The 22,234-nt window shown below is 33.5% G+C and overlaps 1 protein-coding gene across 2 annotated transcripts in view; it reads left to right on the forward strand.

The window, feature by feature from the left end:
- Nucleotides 1-308: 308 nt before the first annotated feature.
- Nucleotides 309-22,234, forward strand: part of LOC126888091 (alpha-tocopherol transfer protein-like) — a 72,858-nt gene continuing 50,932 nt past the window's right edge. The window contains exons 1-4 of one of the 2 annotated variants that reach the window (XM_050656115.1): nt 311-537; nt 10,649-10,808; nt 15,555-15,801; nt 21,736-21,846. In XM_050656115.1, the coding sequence (XP_050512072.1) occupies nt 399-537; nt 10,649-10,808; nt 15,555-15,801; nt 21,736-21,846 (657 nt within the window). In that variant the 5' untranslated portion in view covers nt 311-398. Of the gene's footprint in view, nt 538-10,648; nt 10,809-15,554; nt 15,802-21,735; nt 21,847-22,234 lie in introns of both variants that reach the window. The other variant, XM_050656116.1, reaches the window with a different exon arrangement.

A 22,234-nucleotide genomic window follows, 5' to 3' on the forward strand; every position in this document is an offset into this window, starting at 1 on the left:
AAAATATATGCCGGAGCAAAAAAAGTAATTTTTGGAATTGGTATACAAATTTTTTAAAACTATTTATGCCCAAAGATTTCTCCCGGTACCTTTCATATTTTTTTAAAGGGGACATTTTGAACCGGCATCTGCCAAGAAACCGAATCAGAAATTTTCCATACGGGAGCGGCCTTACAACCTGGACTATATGAGCAAAGAGTCAATACGGAGGAATTCAATCATTAAAAAGAACAACTAAGCCCACTTCCAGTAAAGAGTCCCAAATTTATATAAATATTTTTTCATTGATGGTAGTTAACCTTTATATACATAGGTGATTGCCTTGAAATACCTTGCTGTCAAACATTTTTCAAAACAAACATATATTTTGCTTACTGTAAATCATAAATAGTTTAAAAATGGATACCAATTATTTTTTTAAAACAAATATTGATAAAATCCTTAGTGCTTTTGGAAAAACAAATGAAGATGTTAAGAGGGATATTGAGACAATAAAAACCTGGCTTGAAGCTCAAAAGCATTTGCCAGAATTACCCAGTAAGTAGATAATTTAGTAAGTAGTTTACCCAGTAAGTAGATTCTAATAAACAGATTATAATACTATTATAATTTGGTTATTGATATGCATTTTTATTTGCATATTATTTGTCTATTTTACCTTGGAGTGTAAAAGTTAGCAACTCATCTTGTAGTACTGATGGACTATCTATCAAATTTTTCTCTAATCCCACAAAAAATGTGTTGGAAATCCTCGTCTCACTAATTATAATTAATAATTAATAATAATATAAAGGAATCATTAATAATTATTAATGATTCCTTCGAAAAAGGTAAATTTCCAGAGTGCCTAAAGACCGCCATTATTATTCCTATTCATAAGGGTGGTGAAAAATATATTGCCTGCAACTGTACACCTATTGCCTTACTACCGGTACTATCCAAAATTATTGAGAGACTCATTAAGACTCGAGTTACGTCCTTTATCGTTGATAACAACATTTTATCACAAAATCAGTTCGGCTTTTTAACTAATAAATTTACCACTGATGCCATGTTTTCTGTACTACATGAGGTTTATCAAGCACTAAACAACAATCTTTATACTGCCACTGTTTGCTGTGACTATGCCAAAGATTTTAATTGTGTAAATCACAATATTTTAATAAAAAAAACTCAATTTCTACGTAATTCGAGGTATTTCTTTGAATTGGATAATAGGAAACAACTGGTTAGAGCAAATAATACTGACTCAAGTCTAAAAAATATTATATGTGGTGTACCACAAGATTCAGTATTGGGTCCTCTACTTTTCCTTATCTTTATAAATGACATCACCAATTTAAAAATCGATGCAAAAATTTTTTTTTTGCTGATGATAGCTGACTTGGAGCAACTCAATTATTACAACTCTTCATGCAACTATAACTTCAGATCTACTGACGATAAAGAACTGGTCTGACACTAATTTACTCTCTTTTAACGTGGAGAAGACAGTAGCATTATCCTATAAAGGAGCTCTTCAACCTTTGCTTCTTAATAACAGCCAGATCAGTACCGTTGATTCTGTAAAATTTCTTGGTATTGTTTAAAGAGCAACTTCAAAAATCGTTTCTTCATATCGATTCGTTAAATAAGATCTGTTTCAAGAGAAATCAATTTAGCATATTCTAAAATAACATATTTTTCGTTGTTCGAGTCTCATCTTCGATATGGTCTTCCTTTTTGGGGTTCTAGTACAGCTGCTCAATCTGATGTTATTTTTAAATTGCAAAAAAGAGCAATAAGATATCTGTTTGACCTCAGAAGAAGTACACATTTCAGAGGTTACTTCAGAGATAACGGAATTTTAACACTTCCATCTTTATATATTCTAGAAACGGTTTGTTTAATTCGTAAACACCTTCATGTCTTTCCAGCAAGGCCTAATCATTAAGTTTAATAAAGAGTTAATAAAGAAATCTATATTATATTCCGCAAAAAGACTATACAACCATCTCCCTTTACAACTTAAATCTGCAACATCTATCCCAAAGTTCCGTAAAATGACAAAAGCCTATCTACCTAAAAGATTATATAGAAGAATTTCTTAATGAATAACTAAGAAAATTGGGTTTCATACGCAGCAGCTTAAACTTATCAATTCCTAATGTTGAATTTTATTTGTTGTATGTTCAATTTGCAATTTATATAAATTTTGCAATAAATTGTTTTTTACACCTACCTCTACCGAAAGTGTACTTTTCCTAACCTGATTGTAGGGAGCAAAGTCGTACTTTTCCTCCCTAGGGAGTAAAAGTAAAAGTGACGTCATGGTATGTCATTGATGAAATAACTTATTGACGCCCTATACAATATTCTATTACCTATTACGTAAGTATCTATACATTTTAACGTTTATTTATAGAACACCCTGTATTTTACAGAATGGTAAAAAACAGTAAACTGTTATTTTGATTTAACACTGTTTACATTAATCATTTGACTTATATTTGACAGTTGACAGTTATAATGTACCTATTTTTTAGTTTTATTTCTATAATAATAGATTTTGTTAGTTAATTACATAAATAAATTATTTAAAAATGAAAAAATTACTTGTTATTTGAGGAAGGTGGAAATACTTATTTATGAAACAAATCGTGAAGTATGCTTTTTGCGAACGCACGCGATATTTAGAGCACGAGCGACAGCGGAGCGAGTGTTACACATCGCGTAAGTTCGCAAAAAGTACTTCACGCACAGTTTCATACAATATTTTATCTTCTCTACCATAAATAAATAAAAAAAACTGTAACTCTTCGTCACTAGAATTCATTTCTATTCTACAATTTATAGAACTTTGACATTTAAAAATTCTAACTTCTTTCAAACCACAAAACTGTCAAAACTTTTGTCGTAATTTATTGGTCATTATGTCACCATGACAACGCGAAAGTTAAGGATATTTGATTATATGAAAGTGTGTTAAAAACAGTGCGAAAGAGTAAGTCCCATTTAAAATACATTGTTACTTCACGCACACTTAAAACACTTCACGCACTGCTATCTATAATGACAGTTTTCACAAACTAAAAACTACACATAATATGACATATATTAGATAAAATCATATGTATAACATGGGAGTAAAATACCTACCTTTTCCTCCCTTGAATGATTACTGCCCTCCGCTAAGCTTCGGGCAGTAAACTTCATTCTCGGGAGGAAAAGTAGCACTTTCCTCCCTTGTTATACAAATAGCTATTGTCTTTGCTTTTATATCTTATACAGAGTGGGCCAAATAAAAGGAGCCACCCCGATATTTGGCAATATTTATTAGATTTTAAGAAAATAAAAAAACAGGTCAATTTTTGATCTAAGGGGGACACATTTTTACGATACAAACATCTGTCATTTGTCAACTCCCTCCCTTCCACTTCCCCCACCCCTTATTTTTAAATAGGGAATAGGGGTCGTGTGCTAGCTCATTTGAAAGGTTATTCAATTCTCTATTCAGTCATATCAACATCGACTTAAGAATGTATACAGGGTGTCCAAGAAAAATTATTTTGAATTAAATTAATTGACACAAAAAGAAGAATGTATGTAATTTATTTAACTCAGAACACATTCCACTGCTCACAGAAAGCAGAAAAAAATGTTTTTTGATAAATAGACACTGCTTTTTGCTTAATTTTAATGTTCAAGCTTCCACCTATCTGCCACTTGGTAGGTTGAATATTGAATTTAAGCAACAAACAGTGTTTATTTATCAAATAAACATTGTTTTCTGTTTTTTATCAGCAGTAGAATGTATTCTGAGTTAAATAAATTACATACATTCTTCTTTTTGTGTCAATTAATTTAATTTAAAATAATTTTTCTTGGACACCCTGTATAAATTTTTATGTCAATGTTGATATTACTGAATAGAGAATTGAATAACCCTTCAAATGAGCTAGCACACGCCCCCTATTCCCTATTTAAAAATAAGGGGTGGGGGAAGTGGAAGGGAGGGAGTTGACAAATGACAGATGTTTGTACCGTAAAAATGTGTCCCCCTTAGATCAAAAATTGACCTGTTTTTTTATTTTCTTAAAATCCAATAAATACTGACAAATATCGGGGTGGCTCCTTTTATTTGGCCCACTCTGTATACTGTGTATTGGCGATTTATCTAATTTTAGTAAATTGTATTTGTTATTGATATTATTTTTCTTTTGACTGTATGTAAGCTTTGTCCATAAAATTGTAAAAATATTCAGTGACAATAAAGCATATTTGTATTATTTTCTGAGTGGTAACAAACAAATTGAATATAATTATAACATTAGCAGAAGAACAAAAAAGTTTTAGGTCGGGAAGATCATGCACTGACTCTATACCTATTTCTATACAGCATATTTATGTTTCGTGAACCTTAACAAAGTATTTGACAGGGTCAAATTAAAGGACGTTGCCCATTTGTTATACTCAAGAGGGGTACCTCTAGAAATAATTAGGACGATCGAAAACATCTACCAGAACAACCAGTGGGAAGACCACGAAAACGATGGAATGACAAATTACTAGAGGCACATTGAAAAACAGACAGAGTTATGTCTATACAAAAATTAGAAGAGGAAGAAGAAGAAGACATTGGATACGGTTACCATGAACAGACTTGTTATATCCTAGGGCATAATAAGCCACTAAGGCCTATAACGCCCTCTTGTATGTATAAGAAAAACAAACCAAAATGCTATTGAAGTTTTTTTTTTTAAACAATTTTGAAAGGAGTAAATATTATAGAACTAATATTTCTAACCAGGTGATTTACCGTTTTTCATGAGTTCCATATTATCTTTTTAAGCTCTTCGATAGCAAATGCGTTTCGCAACAAAGTTGTTTCCTGTTCTTACCTTCTTTTAATTTTCAGTGCTTTACCATTTAGCAGTTTTTGGCATTTTATCTGATTTGGCATTACTTTTCTGTGGGACTCCCACCGTTTTATAATATTCTAAGCTCGCATACTGCTGTGCGTCATATCCAATTTACTTAATGTTTAACCATCGTTTCTGTATTGGGGCGCATATTAACGGTTTGCAATCTCTCATCCATCTCCGCCGTTATTTCATTAAATGGATCTTTGTCACATTCTTCGGTGTATTTTACCACTACGTCATTTGCTTTGTAGTTAAGACTAAATATGTAATGTTGACATTCTCTGAGTACCTATGTGCTTATAGGAGGTTCGTCTTATAATCTCGAAGGCATTGTAATTTTTGAGAGTCTGAACTATGTGTCCATTTGCGCTTCCAATTAGTCAGTAAATTTCTTGACACTAGTCCATATATCATATTATGTATTACGTGTAATTTTTATTTAATACCAAAAATTCAAGACCGTACGATGTTCAAGTCAATAGGACAGTGTCGTCTAACTGACATTTTTTGATGAAACTTCCTGTAGAACTGTGTTCACTGCAGACGTTACATGGTTTTTCACTCCACTTCTAATCCTAATTTCATCTCTCAAGAATAGCTTTATCCGAAAATATAATTGGTGATTATCAAAATGTTTTCAGACCAAATAGAGCCACTACAGATAATATATTCATACTAAGTAAGAACTTTTTAAGTATAGTGTATACCTAGTATATTCATACTAAACAAGAACATACTAACTAAGAACTAAGAAGCTTTTGATAGGTGAACAGAGACAAAATGATGGAAGAACTTCGTAATCTAGGTATACCTAAGAAATATATTATCAGCCTCATAAAAATGATGCTGCAGGTTTCAAATGCCGCAGTCAGAGTAGATGGAGAACTGACTCCCCTGTTTGGCATCAACATGGAAGTGCGACAGGGAGAAGCTCTCACAACCATGCTATTCAACCTACTTCTTGAGAAAGTCATCAGAAAAACCAATGTAACTGGTCATATAAACACCAAAACAGTACAAATTCCTGCATATGCAGACTATGTAGCTATTATTAGTAGAAACAAGCCACGACTAATGGAAGAGTTTAAAGAAATTGATTCTGAACCACGAAAAAGGGGGCTTAAAATAAACGAAGCGATAACGAAGTACATAACCACCAAAAGAACACCAGACAATAAAAATAATATCACAATAGACAACTATACTATTGAACGTGTAGATGATTTCACATATCTGGTCAATGAAATCAATCAGAAGAATTCCCTAAGTAGCGAAATTTGTGCACGTATTTCCAGCGGGATCGTACATATTATGCTAATAAAAGATTGATGACATCGAAATTTTTAGACCAAGGAACCAAAATGACTGTCTGCAAAATATTGATTAGACCCGTAGTAACCTATGGTTGTGAAACCTGGATAATGACGAAAAAAGATGAAGCCAACTCAGGACATTCGAGAGAAAAATACTGAAAAAAGTGTATGGTCAGGTGCAAGAGCAAGACTGCACATGGAGAATCAGGAGATACGACGACGTTAATGAATTGAATGAAGGTTATAATATTGTAAGATTTGTGAAAAGTCAACGACTGTCATGGCTGGGACGTGTCCAGACACATGTGTGTGTGTTTTTTGTTTTATTGGCATTGGCACTGGTTTTCACAACCAACTGGCCAGTAAATTTCATAATGATTTTTTAGACTATAACTTATCACTAACTCAGGGGAGTAATGTGTAGTGTGTGTGCTCAGTAAGTGTCTTGTTAGACGTCATTGTCTTTGCAAAGAGACGCTAATTGTATCCGAACGTCTGCGGTCTCTCCGGTGAGTACCGACCACACAAGGACATAAACTATTTTCATTTATTAATTTATAATAAACGAAAAATACAAGACGATTCGAAAACAACAAAGAAAATATCACAATGGAAGGCGAAAAAAAGAAAGGCCCAGAATGAGATGGTTGGAAGACGTGGAAGATGACCTGAAAACCATGAACATAAGACAGTGGAGAAGAAGGGCACAAGAGAGATCTAAATGGGAGGACATAGCCAGACAGGCAGACTCATCCAGGGTTATGATTCCAAAAGAAGAAAAATAAAGATGAATAGCTGTAGGTAGTTTTTAACAGTGGTTCATTTTTAAACTATTATCCAATATGCATAATAATTTTTATGATGTTAACGATATTACTTTTCATTAATATTCTTATTTTTCCCAACATACCACACTCTTTGCCCTTCACCTTGTTCTTTCAACCTTTGTCCTTTTCACCTAGTCTGTTGAATGCAAGCAATTTATAATGTCCTTCTTTTAAGCACATCTGCTAACACCACACTCTTATGCCTCCTCTACACATCGGCAGATGCGTCTGCGGATGTATCTGCCAATGTATTATCACGAGCTGACCACACATCTGTAGGTACACATCTGTAAATCGTTCAGTATGTGTTAATTCTCGGGTGACGCAATATCTACTTTGAATTTACTGCGAAAACTAATGCGTCGTAGAGGTCAGACGTCAGATGTGTGGAGAGGCATCGGGCGTTCACACCGAAACCCCTTGCTCTGTGCTAGGAAAACCGACAACAATCGGATATTTCGCAGACGCGTCCGCCGACGTGATATATAAACAACAAAAAATCAAATTACCGCATCTGCACATCTGCGGATGCATACGCAGATGCCGTCCGCGGACGCGTCTGCCGATGTGTAGAGGAGGCATTACCCGTAGCACTTCTTACCCGTTGTCCTAGGTGAGCGACGGAAAACGACGCGACGCGATGCAATTCGTTGCGATACGATGCGACCAGTAATTCACGGGACGTGTGGCTTATGTAGCGTCGCATCGCGTCGCTTTCCATCGCTCAACTTACGACAAACGTGACAATGTCAATTCATTCCTATTTTTAAATATGGGGAAGTATACGGCAGTGTTTCATCATTATTTATATTCGAAATTAAGAAAAATAATCCACGTTGGTTTAAAGAGTATTGTGGCTTATTACCAAGCACTTTCGATTATATTATTGCACCTGTTAAACCCAGTATTCAACTGTCAATAAGTAATTTTCAAAAACCGATTTCTATTGAGGAGAGGCTTTTACTGGCTTTAAGGTATGTTAATGAGAAAATACTGGTACTATATAGTTACTATTAGTTTTTAATTATTTAATAAACTATTGCTTAGCATAATTTGAATTGACAAAAGCAATGGGGTGTCACACTGCGTCGCGCGTCGTGTCTCGTCGCGAACAAAACAAGTTCGCACTTCGTCGCGTCTTGTCGTAGACTGATTAATCCGAAAACGTAGGCCACACACAAATACAACCATTACTTAATATTTTCGCGTCGCGTCGCGTCGTGTCGCGTTGTCGCGTTTGTCGTTCACCTAGGACAACGGGTAAGATTCCGAGACTCTCATAATTTGTCTAAACTGTAGTGATGTTCCGAATAGAGGCTCAGTTTGCTTCCGTAGCATTTTACTTCAGGAGTTGCCATCATTTTAGTATAGTTTTTATTACATTGGAGAATATCTTTTCATTTTTATGGTCTGAACAGATTTTCGAACGATTTATTCTGATATGCCTTTTCAATTTGCATCATGTTCCTGCACTACCTAGCTAATGGCCGGTATACACGATAACGATTTATCGTAGCTATGCGACTGTGCAGTTCGTTGGTGCAGTTTTACCGAACGTGTGGACGCAAATCGACGCAGATTGTTGGTTGGTGGAAACGATCGGTAGGCAGGAACAAAATTTATTTGATAAATCGTTGTCGATTGCGGCTGCACAGTTTTATCGTAATGTGTAGACGGAAGTTGGGGTAATCATTCAGGATCTCGATTTTTGACCCTTCGCTTCGTTATCGAACGTATTCGCTTCGTATACTAAACAGATACGAAGCGAACACGTTCGAAAACGAAGCGAAGGGTCAAAAATCGAGGTCCAGAGATCGTTGTCAAGTCTTTTGATTTTGATTGATTGATTAGTTGATAAAATAAAGTTAAAAATACATAATACCTATATAAAAAAGATTATAAAACGTAACTTAAAAACATCCCAAACAAGAACACATATTTTAGCAGAAAATTATTTATGCTTCTTCAGTAAAAGCAATATTTCAGCAGATATTTTGTTATAATCTTTTCGAAACTATTCTTAGCTGTTTAATATTTTTTGCTAAAATATGTTTAGTTTGGTAAAAGACGGTTTTTTTTAAATTTTTTCTTCCTTTCCGCTCAGAAATTAAAATTGCTGCCTCTGCCATTCAAAAGAACGAAAAAACAAGTACACAAGAAATTACTGTTTAAAAGTTAGCCAAAAATTTATAACATTACCTAAAAAAATATTGAAAGTTTCAATAATTTCCCTAGGCCCGATTTTCATTTTAAAAATCTGAAAATATCAGGCAGTTCTCTATACGAAAGATACATATCCTTGAATTTTTTCAGATTTTTTAAAGCAATACCTATTGCGCTCACAAAAAATAAAGTCGAAAAAAGCTAAATTTCTCTACGCAAGAGGTTCTATAGTCTCTGTGAAGCTAAAAAGTTATATGAAGGCATATTTCTATACGCTTTGTCAAAATCACAAGTCGCGGGGCTGATCGTTGCGGGGTCTGTTTGACCATCTTATCCCGCTATAGCTTTTAGGTGAGAGTATGCCTTTCTTTTGAGAAGCTAAATTGATTTTCTCCTGTTTTTGCACAAAGTAAGCTAGGCTATCGCAAGCACGTCGTCGTCTTCCATCACGGATGACATGTTTATAGTCTTAGCTTTGGCAGGGAACTGATGATTGGTGCAAATTTTGGAGACGTGTGGACACTCAATAGACCTTCGATAAACAGCACAAACGAACTGCAAGGTCACATCGCTACGATAAATCGTTGTCGTGTATACCGAGCATAACGCCGTACCAGTGTAACCAAAGTACAGTATTACCCCACACTTGCTTGTATTTTTCTGTATAGGCCAGAATCTCTACTGTAAGGACTGCTCTATTAACCCGGCATTGGTCGCTAGGTAGGTTGTTACGCGAGTGGTCGCGCGTGAGATTTTCTCTCACATATCCAACTTTTGCCTTTTTAACAAAATTTTACAAAAAAGGTTGAGGTTTCATCAACGATAAAGCTATTTGCTTTAAAAAGACACGAGGTTTTTCTGTTTTATTATTATTATCTTTATATAAAATGTGATTATTGATACCGCCAATATTTAACATTGAAAAATATATGGTAAGTAACCATGTACAACTCACCCGTGAAACAGAATATAGGATTTTTATATCATCGACCACATCCACGGCGCCTTTTATTACATCATATAAGGATATTATTTTAGGTTTTAAGGGGAAAAATAATATTAATTTTTATACACAGTTGGTGACGCCGGTGGTCGCTTGGTGAGAAGATCTCTCACATGAAGGGCACTGACTCAACAATATGCTGATACTAAGTAAACTGTGTCACTATCTGAGCGGACAAGTCTATTAGGTTGTCGAGGGAGGATAGTTAGGAGACTAGAAGGAACTACAGCGCGTATGCTTTCCCAGAAAAAAATTTGTGCGCAATTTTCTCAGACCGTGAGAGAAAATCTCATATAGCGACCACTGGCGGGTTAATAAGCCAACGTATTTTGGCATGTATCCCACTGCTACCGGTGGGAGTGGACTGTATAATATGTATGTATAAATTTAGATATTTTTACAAATTATAAAATACATTATGTTATTTTAATATTACAGATGAGATTATGATTCGACATTTCTTGGTGAATAATCATTTCAGTATAGAACGAACAAAACAAACATTGGATATGTATTACTCAGTGAGAACAATAATTCCAGAGGTCTTTCAGAATACCAATCCGACATCTTTAAACATGAAAGACGTGTACGATTCAGTGTAGGTAACAATCTATAAATTAATATTTAAATAGAGTATTGGCAAATGTAAGTTTCACTTTCACAATGGTGTAGCGCTGCCATATTGTCTTTTAAAAAAATATAAAAGAATTTAGATGTGATTCTATTGGGCCTACCTCAAAATACCGACCCGCCAGAATCCCGACAGTTTTGATAAGTTCCTTTTTAACATATAATTACATTTATTTCTGGTTTTTTGTTTATGGCCATAAGTATTTACCATTTTAATATGAATTAATTTTCTAAATAAAATTTCTAACATGGGTATATTAATTGAATTGTTTTTTCCCAATATATAGTCCAATAATATAAATATGTATAATCAAATCCTGAAATCAAGTTTACTTTCATATAGCAGATATTATCATATCACTTACCACCTTCCTTTTCAGCAAGTATAGCTTTTATATTATAAAATGAAGTGTTCAATGATTTTTTCTTTTAAAATACATAATAATTAGTATCTGTACTTATTAGTAAGTAATTAATTTTTCAATTTCATTACTCTATAAAATGATTTGGTATTTCATTTGAAAAGGAAACAATAAATATTCAAAATGTAGTTGTCGGGACTTTTGCTTATGCGAGGATTGTTGCATGTCGAGATTTTGGCCTGTCGGGATTCTGGCGTGTCGGTGTTCTGGCCTTCGGGATTTTGGCTGTCGGGATTTTGGGCGCCACCGATTTTATTAGTTTTAAATGGTTTTTCCCAAAACCTTCGTTCAATTCTTCACCGAATTCCTTCCAGCTCTTCTTCTTCGCATATTTTACTAGCTCTTTCACTATATTTCTTTGTCTTCTGTATTCGTCTCTGTCTTGCCCTTATTTGTGTTTATATTTATCAATAAACAGTTTTGAAATAAAATAAGAAGCATGAAAGGAACAAAAAGGAAACAAATAAGAGGAATTAGAAATGAGCGAAATGAATTGAAAACAAACATACAAGACATACTAACCATATGGAATAAGCACTATAAAGAAAAATTCGAGGCAAGCAACCAACAAAATGAGGAGAGAGGACAGCAGGCAAGAGAAGAGGATAGGGACAATCGAGTAGACGAAATTCATGTCAAAGATATTGAAGAAGGATTGGCAAGAATAAAGATTGGAAAAGCGGGAGGTGCCGATGACATAGATCCGTAAATGATGAAGTACGTGGGAGAACGAGACAAGCTTTGGCTACTGGAAATAATGAAAGAAGCATGGAGAACAGAAATGATACCGAAAGACTGGGAAGAAAATTTATTGATACCAATACACAAGAAAGGAGATGAAGCGGAATGTGACGACTATAGGGCTATATGCTTATCATCAGTGGCATATAAAGTCTACACCGGGATAATAGAAAGAAAGCTCAGGAAAGAACTGGAAGGAAAACTAGAAGAAGAACAAGCGGCTTTTAGGAAGGAAAGAGCAACAACAGATAATATATACATACTGAGAAATATAATTGAAAGGAAAAACGAAATAGGAGAAGAATTATATATTACGTTTATAGATATTAAAGCTGCTTTTGATTCTATAAATAGAGAAGTAATATGGTCAGTAATGGAAGATCTGCAAATCCGCAAAAGATAGTAAGCGTGGTAAAAAGTACATATAGAAACGTACTTGCTAAAGTACAAATAAATGGAAACAGATTGCCAATAATAAACCCAAGGAGAGGAATAAAACAAGGGGACAGTATCAGCCCAGTTTTGTTTATATTAGTAATGGATAGAGTAATGAAGAGGCTAAAAAAAGGTCAAGGCAATTACAGTCAACAATAGGGTACAGGAAATTAGTAGCAGCGAGAATGGAGGAATTACTATATGCAGATGACTTAGTAATAATAGCAGACAATAAAGAGAAAATGCAAAAATTAATCGATATCTGGGTGGAGGAAATAGAAAACTTGAAAATGGAGGTAAATGTAAAGAAAACGAAGACCATGATAGTAGCCCAAAAGAAAAGGGAAGAAATAAACCAAACGATATTTAGGTGCAAAAACGAAATAATAGAAACAGTCTCGACGTTTGAATACCTTGGAGTAATTATATCAGAGGATGGAAAGATAGATCAAGAAATCTCATACAGAGCGAAAAAAGCAAATAAAATCTACTATGCACTAAATAAAACAATATTTGGAAAGGAAGAAATAGATAAAGAAATAAAACTGAAGGTATACAACGCAATCTCTGTACCAACTTTAATATACGCAAGTGAGACATGGGTAAACAATGCAAAAATAGACAGTACAATAAACGCAGCGGAGATGAAGCAGCTAAGAAAAATGGCAGGGAAATCGATATTGGACAGAATAATACATGAAGATATTAGACAAAGACTGAAACATGAATCGATAATAACCAAGATACAAAAAAGAAAATTAAAATGGTATGGTCACATTAACAGAATTGACCAGGGAAGGTTACCAAAGCAGGTGATGGAATCAAAAAGATATGGTAAAAGAAGGAAAGGGAGGCCAAGGAAGAGGTGGATCGATCAGATTATAGAAATTGGACAGGAAAAAGGGAAAACACATCAACAAATGAAAGAGTTAGCAAAGGACCGCAAGAAATGAAAGATATGGATAGAGGATGAATAAAACCTCCGACGCCCCTGAGGGGCATAAGGAGTTTCGAGAAAGAAGAAGAAGAAGTAAATGGTTTTTACACCCGGGATCTGTGGCTTGTCCCAGTATCTATACATTTTAATGGTGTTTAGCAATTGCTCTTCTATGAAGGATTTATACCCATAGGACGAAACTCTGATGATGGCACGTGATGTGCTGAAAGTACTTAGCTAATTAATAAAAAAAATTTTTACACCCTATCAATTTTTTGAGAACATACACCTGTTTGCCGGTTTGACCTATTTAGAAGTGTGTACAAGTCATACAGTTTTTTCAATTTCAATACAAAAAGGAAAATCTATTTATTTATTTAATTTAAAATACATTTTGCTGCTGTCAGAAAACAGAAAAAAATGTTTATTTGAGAAATAAACATTTTTGATTTTCGCATAAATACAATGTTCAAGCTGCCACTCTGCTGCCTCTTGGCAGTTCGAACATTAAATTTTGTTTTAGTTTCAACTCTTTTTTAGATTGTCTTCCGAGTAGACATCAGAAATAATTGGCAACAATACGCATCCCTGTCTCACCGTGCGTCTAATTTTAATTTCCTATACAGCTATTTGTTAACACCAACTTTTGCTCGTTGCGTATAGTATAAATTCGATATGATCCTGAGGCCTTTGTAGTTTATGTTTTTGATTTCAGGACATTCATTAATTATTTTTTATGTCGCACTTTACCGGATGCTTTATTATAGTCAATAAAACACGCACATATATCTTGATTGGCATCCAGGAGGCAGCTTTGTAATAGTATATTATGTAAAAAAGAACTTCACGCGTTCCTAGGCCTTTGTGAAACCTAAATTGCCTATCATTAATAATATCTATGTCCAGTTTATGATATATATTCGTTTATGGATGACTTTAGCAACTATAGCACATGGGACTTCAAGCTAATGGCGCATGCGGTAAACGCCTCATGCTCTTTCGTTTTTCTGTTTATATCATCATCATTTTGCTCTACAACTCCATGTGATTCTTGGCCGCGTTCACTATTTCCCTCCATTGTTGTCGGTCCTAAGCAGCTATTTCCCATTGCTGTACTCCCATTTTGCGTAGATCACTGGCTACTGCGTCCTATCATCTCTTTTTTGGGCGACCAACTGACCTTTTACCATCAGGCGTTTCCCAGAATGTGGCGTTCAGAAATCTTTCATAACTCGATCTTAGCACGTGGCCCGCCCATTTTATTCGGTTTGCTTTAATGTAGCGTACTATGTTTTCATCTCCATATACTGTTTGAAGTTCATCATTGTGTCTTCTTCTCCATTCTCCTGTTGTCTCTTCTCTGCAAGGCCCATAGATAGTCCGCAGTATATTTCTTTCATATACCAATAATTTTGTCGTTTCCCGCTGATTCAGAGTTCATGTCTCTTATTTTTGTTGGTCTTGAGAGTATTTTTGATTTAAGTACGGTCATTAATGAGTAATATTCCCTGTTTCCTGCAATGATCCTGGCTGCCACGTTCTTTTCGTATTTATTTTTAGATGTTATGATCGCTCCCAGGTACTTGAATTCTTTGACAAATTCAAAGTTGTATTCATTAATTGTTACGTTTTGTCTAACCCTTGGTCTTAGGTTCTTCGTAACCACCATGTACTTGGTCTTGTTCTCGTTGACCTTAAGACCAACTTCCTTGGCTCCGTTCTCGAATAGGTGAACAATTCTTTTGCATCTCCGCGCAATTGTGTCCACGTCATCTGCAAAGGCCAATAGTATTTTTGATCCTCGGGCGGCAAATCCTTTTGTCAGTTGTGGCTAAGCTGAGTTTTCCTTACTGCTTTTTGTATAGACATTTAAATATCGACGTTATCCATTCTTTGGGTAATATACCTGAGCTATAAATTTGGTTCAAGGGTACATATCACTAAAACATGAATATATTGAATATGCTGCTGATCTATAATAATTGTTATTAGTTCGATAGGAAGCATATCAGGCCCTGGGATTTTCCGCTCTTCATTGTCTTTAATGCGTGTTCTTCTTTTGTAATATCTCCTAATAAAGTGGTAATGAATCATTATAATATTTCATTAAAGTCAACAATGAAATGAACTCATTATAGAAATAACAATATTACTTTAGTATATAATTATTATATTTTAGAGCATTCTCTCCTTTGCCAAATTTAACCCCAAAATTACAAAGAATAATTTGCGCCAGGTATAATCCAATTCCTGAAAATTTCAATAGCGATAAGGGTGTCGCCATTATGGCTCAAATATATGAAGTGAGGCTCTGGGAAGATCTTTCGTTGGGTGATATTTTTATTTTGGATTATCAACATCTAAAGATGGGACACTTAACCAAAGTAACACCGAAGATGTTAAGGGAAATTGCATTTATTTTTGAGGTGAGTATGTATTATTAGCAAGTAGATATAAAACGTGTTTTCATAATTTAAACACAAAAATGGAGAATATTATTTTTAATAGATGGAAATTATCGATATAAACGTATAAATTAACATTACATTACATAGTTTCCTACCTTTAGACGTCTGTGACAGGACTATTTTATAAAATTCTCCTGTCACAGTGTCAGTTGTCATACTCCTCCGATTTGTCTAAAGGTGGGAAACCGTGTAATATATTAATGTTAATTTATGCGTTTATATCGATAATTTCTACCTCGACTAGTTCCCTCTCTATTTACTTGACAATGTATTATGTTTTCCATCTTTTGTGCTATTTTGCCGGTTATTATCGCGCTCATTACTGTATATACAAGGTGGCCGGACGAAAACAAACTTACTTAACTTTTTCGGGTCTGAATACTACTATGTACACTTCGCGTCAAAAAAAAAAAACTGGTACAAGTCTTATAACCGAAAATCGTGTTTTTCTAGTTGTGTAAATTGGTCTTGTCACATATGTCATTCTTATTTCTAGGCAACGTTGCCAGTTCAACTAAAATATTATATCAAACCAGGTAAAAGCAGGGCTGTGCGGCAGACCGCAAGTTTTTAGTAGATTTACTAAAAATTAAAACAACATCGAGCATTCTCAATTAGTCAGTCACATTTATTTAAACATGCATCCTAAAAAAACATGCATCATCTCAATTAAGTACCCATAAATTAATTCGTGTTCTATTATAATTTATGACAGATATGACATGAATGACCTATAATAACTCTAGACATGACATTAAATTATTATGTTTAATTTAAAATCGAGAAATGTGAAGGGTTTCTTGTAAAGTTGTGGGATACTAATAAATAAAACACACTGGAAAAATTAAAATTTGAAATTAATACAAAATGAATAACTTTTACAGTGAATAATTGTGGAACTTAAATATTATGTATTACAATAAAATTCGAAACTGCTGAAATATTAAGCACATAGGTGGAAAATGTCGCCTGTCAAAATGTTCAATTTGTTTTATTAAATGTTTTCATTTTTTTTCGAATCATGAGAAATATAATAAGAATTTTTCACAGAAATACGCCAAAGTTAGGCCACACACATTACCATAATGTGTATCGGTTGCGTTCCGTCATAGTGCATAGAGTTATATATTAGCATAGAGAGAGTATCTTTCAGAGCGAAGTGACGACACCATCTTTTTTATTTGGATTAGTGCTGTTTCACTCTTACGCATAGTAAAGCTGCTACAGTTGTCCTCCTCTTCCGTGCCTATATTCACAGTGAATGTCATCATAGATTTTCGATACAATGTGTTAGAAAGAGATGCAGCAAACCAGTCCATGAGATCTTGTCGTCAGGAAGCGCGGAAGGTAGGCTCTCTCTATGTTAATATATACCTCTATGTCATAGTGAAGTTATTATAAATATTGACAATTTGAACTGTCAAAATTTTTATTTTATCATTTCTTGTTTAAAAAATAATAAAATTGATAAGATAGCCTCAGTTGAGGAGAAAGTAATAATAATAAAGATGTTTTATTCAGTCAATAGTGTGCGAACAATAAGGTAAATAATAACGTGGGCCTAACTTTTACACACATGCCTACTGTGGCAAATGTAGGTATTTTTCAAAATGTTGGAATGTGTTTAAATCCTAGAACAATTTTAGCTTTTGTTTTTAATACAGATTTTAATCCCATACAAATAGCTTCTCATGATTTTTGTTGTAAAATGATTAGGGAAGCAGGAATTTAACAGTTTAGAATTTTACATTGATTTACCTATGGCCCGTTTTACGATTCACCGCCATGGTTTTTGAACGTTATTTTTTGTATTTAGATTTAGTGCAATTCCATTATCTGTGCTGGCAACAATGCCGTGATTCACGAGCCATTGTGTCCAGTCTGAACACAGGTTTACATTGGGAAAAAAAAGTGTACCAGTTTTTTTTGACGCGAAGTGTACTATAGTTTTTCTGCCCAGTATCGGGCTACGTCTACATTCTTTGTATTTTGTGAGCTATATAATAATTGAAAGAAAACACGATTTGGGGGCGCCATTTTGTTTATAAAAAAAGTAGCACACTATCTGCGGACTTTAAGTACCTATATTATTAACATATAGAATCATAAGATTGGATTCCAGCAATAAAATTGCTGGAAAATACTTTTCCTTGCATTTTGCTAATTAGCCCAGAATAACGTGGCATAGCAGAGATATCGGACGGTATCTACTCGGTATTTCAGGGTTTTAATAGGTTTCAGAAGGGCTCACTTTTGATTTGCGCCAAAATTTTGTAATCCCGTAGGTAGACCGACATATGTTAAATATATCGAGCATTTATTGTATCGCTTTTGGCCCGAAGTTCTGTTCTATTAGAATTTTTTCCACATCAGGTGAATTTCTATTTTTCATAAGGTCCGTACCATTTTTGAGCTCTTCGATGGTAAATGGGTGTAGCGAGAGAGTCGCTTTCTGTTCTTGAGTTCTTATAGTCTTTGGAACGCAATTTTCATAATTTTGTTGCAAATCTCTCGAAACTATGTTGCTTTATTAAAACGTACAAGACTGCAATGCTAAATGCTAAATTAGAAATAAAAAAATAGTAAATACCACAAATAATTTTTACTATATAAAATAAAGTATTTAACTAGGTTATACAAGTCAAGTTTTTTTTCTTTACATAAGGCCGTATCAACCATGGAAGGTTATTAGCGGATGTTGAACAATTACAATATAATTATTACAATTTATAAAACAAATTTATATCCTTAAGAGGCTACAGTAGCAATCAACAGGTAGCAACAAACGCGTTCCAAGATTGCGGCTCTAATGTTGAATATTTTGTCGAGATATTTGGCACACATATTCGTAATATAATAAAGAATGGCGGTACAGAGCCCAATTTCAGAAATATGTTAGTATGTGGAAATTACTCTATAGCTAAATAAAATATTGAAAAAGGAGCCTGTACCGCCATTAAGGAAGACAAAAAATACACTTTCTTCAAATAAACTTTTTTATCCCATGCCTAGATGTTGTGTAATCTTGGAACTACTAAAATTTTTTATTTCTAACAAGAAATCTAACATAATATAACTAAATAACTAATTAGGCAACATAGAGAAATTATCAATAGTAATACCACTAGTGATTCAATTTTCGCGATAAGTCTGTCGATTTACTTCTAAACGAAACTGAGTTGCTTGAAAACACCACGAGTCCGTAGGACGAGTGGTGTTTTCTTTAAGCAACTCAGTTGAGTTTAGAAATAAAAGACAGACTTATAAGATAAATTAAATCACGAGTGGTATTTTATTAGACTATTTCACGAACAAAGTGATAGGTCAAAAATTCAGTAGAATGAGAGGAAGGAATTTAATAATAATACATTTGATCTAGGTAACCCAAATCTACCCATTTTTTAAATAATTCACAATTAGTCATAATCATGAAATATTTATTATAACTATAAATAATTTGGTATAATTATTTTTTACCTATAACAATAAATAGTTGAAGGCCCAGTCTTTTAGAATGAATGCTAGTCTTTCGTTGTTATTTTCTGCATCTAATTTGTAGTTGCGATCCACACAGAACATCATAAATTGTCTCCATATATAAGATTTAGATTTTATTGTGTTACTCGGTATATTTTCTTCAATGTTTTGGTTTATAACTTCGTTTGAAGTAACACCGAAACGACTCATTTTGACGTATACAGCTACAATAATTTTTTTGGCAAACGTCAAACTTTGCTTTGCGATCGGTATCCATGGTTACGTCGTTGAAAACACGAAGCTGATAGACCAATCAGAATTGAAAGACAGTTGGTGTTTTCGCGATAACACAAGCTGTCTTTGGTTTGTGATTGGTCAGATTATGTGAAAATTTTAAGATGAGTGAAATAGTTACTGTCATTTTGACAAACCTGCGTCAGATTTTCTCTAATCTGTTCTGTCATCTTTATCGATATCTGTTCACTGTGCAGTGCAGTAGTGTGTTAATTTTAGAATTCGTTTTTGTTGTTTCATAGGAAAGTAGTGTTTATTGATAGTTAATTTATTATATATTTGTTGTTGTTGTATAAGTTGTTGGCCTCTTTTAAGGAATAGATTGTTGTTAATTGTGAGTTTTAGTTATGTATATGTAGGTAGGTAAGTATATTTTACGTAAAAATATTTCGAATTCTAATGCGAGTATATAAAGTTTTAGGATGATTTTTTATTCTAAAAATAATTATCAATAGTTTAACAAAATGGAAAAAGTAAATCAAACGAAAAATAAAGTGAAACCTTCCAAGAAAAAGTCCATTAAAAACCGTGCCAAAATTATGCAAAAATCGAAATTTGTTTCGCTTCACAACAAAAAATGATTATTTATTATTGTTTTATTATTAGATATTTCATGCAAATACCTTTTTAAATACCTATCTTAACATAAAATTTTCACCCATTTTGGTTTATTTCTATAAATATCTATTTATTAATAATAAAATCGTTTTCTATTACTTCCATTTAGCGCGACTATGATATTGTCAAAATATTAATCTTAGATAATGTCAAAGATTACCACTGTGGCCAAAGTTTATGATATTATCTTCCGAAGTTATATTTTGTTGCTACCTGTTGATAGCTACTGTTTACTCTTAAGATAATTAATTGCACTAGATTAATTATAATTTATTATATTATATTCTTCAGCTGACTTGGTTCTTCAGAAATGTGTTGAAACAAGATCTTCTTCTTTAAGTACCGTGCCCAAATTGTATCCAACATCCTGAAACAAGATAAGTTTACTTAATGTCCGACTGGAGGTGTCCTGCAGAGGTGGAAATTATCGATGTAAACGTATAAATTAACATTACATTATATAGTTTTCTACCTTTAGACGTATCTGAGGAGTATGTCAACTGTCACTGTGACAGTAGAATTGTATTAAATACTTGTGTCACAAACGTCTGAAGGTGGAAAACTATGTAATTTAATGTTAATTTAGACATTTATATCGATAATTTCCACCTCTACTAGTTTCATCTCTTTAGTTTTCCAACTTTTGCATTATTTTGCCGGTTATTAGCGCGCTTATCACTGTATGTTACATTGTCCTAGAGGTTTTTTTTAAAGTAACACCCTAAGGCCTATTAAATTAATTTGTAAATAATTTGGCAATAAATTAATTTCATTTAAGTTTATTACGAACATAATATACAAATGCAAAATATGTGTATATGTTATTAACCAAAGATAATTTGAAAAATACGACTGTGATAAATCTTGAAAATAAGCCATCAAAACGATTTCGTCGACACGGTCCACGCACCGTTTCGTCAGCCAGGCCTAAAAATGGAAATATTCTTTCTCGACAATTTGCTTAGTTTTTTTGGCACAAGCTCATCCACAGTTTTAGCAGCTTTCACTAAAATATCTTGGAGGAGATCGGTCTTTTCGAACATTTCGAACATTTTATGCCTCAATCTCAAAATTATTTTTTACGTACTGTCAAGTTGACAAATACCTATCTAAGTAAAACTATGATTACCACAATTACGTTACGACTATTCAGGTAAATTACTTATTTGAAAACTAATTTATTGAAAATTCATTCAGATTTTTCTCATATAAAAAATATTTAGTCGGACATTAAACATTGAAGGCACCACGGGTAATACGGATAATAACGCATTCGGTCAACGTATATCCCTCGGGCCATTGGCCCTCGGGATGATACACACCATTGATCTCAAGCGTTATTATCCTTATAATACCATAATATCTTAATATGTACCTATAAAGATATACGATAATATGTACCTATAAAGATAATATGTACCTATAAAGATATTGAATTATAATTTTATTAGTTATTGAATTATAATAATCGATTTATATCATAAAGTGTAACAATCTTTCCAGGAAGTATGGAGTAAAAGAATCCAGGAATTTCATGTAATCAATGCTCCGAGCATTGCGGATCCTATTGTTTCTCTATTTAAGAAATTTTTATATAAAGGATTAAAAGAAAAAGTAAGTGCTATAAATATGACAAATTGTTTAATAATTATTCTCTTATCTCTAGAAAACACGCTAAACATCACAAATATAATAAGAAAATGATAAGACAATAAATACTTTTATTCAATATGAACATTAACAATTATGAACATTCCTAGCATCCCGATCTTATAGTCAGTTGGCTGGTAGATTCCTTAGGACACTCACGTCCTTGGTTTGAGTAGGGACCAGTATGTTTATTAAAGTTAAATCTTTTAACATCAATCTCGTATCACATCAACTTTAATTTAATAATTTTAATATGCAATATAAGGAGCTTACTATATGGGTCCTTTCAATTACTAATATAACTTTTTTACTGATGTTGGTCTGATAAGACAAAAACGTTCTGAAATTTTTA

The sequence above is a fragment of the Diabrotica virgifera genome, chromosome 7 (assembly GCF_917563875.1).
Source record: "Diabrotica virgifera virgifera chromosome 7, PGI_DIABVI_V3a".
In the NCBI taxonomy this organism is placed as follows: Eukaryota; Metazoa; Arthropoda; class Insecta; order Coleoptera; family Chrysomelidae; genus Diabrotica; species Diabrotica virgifera.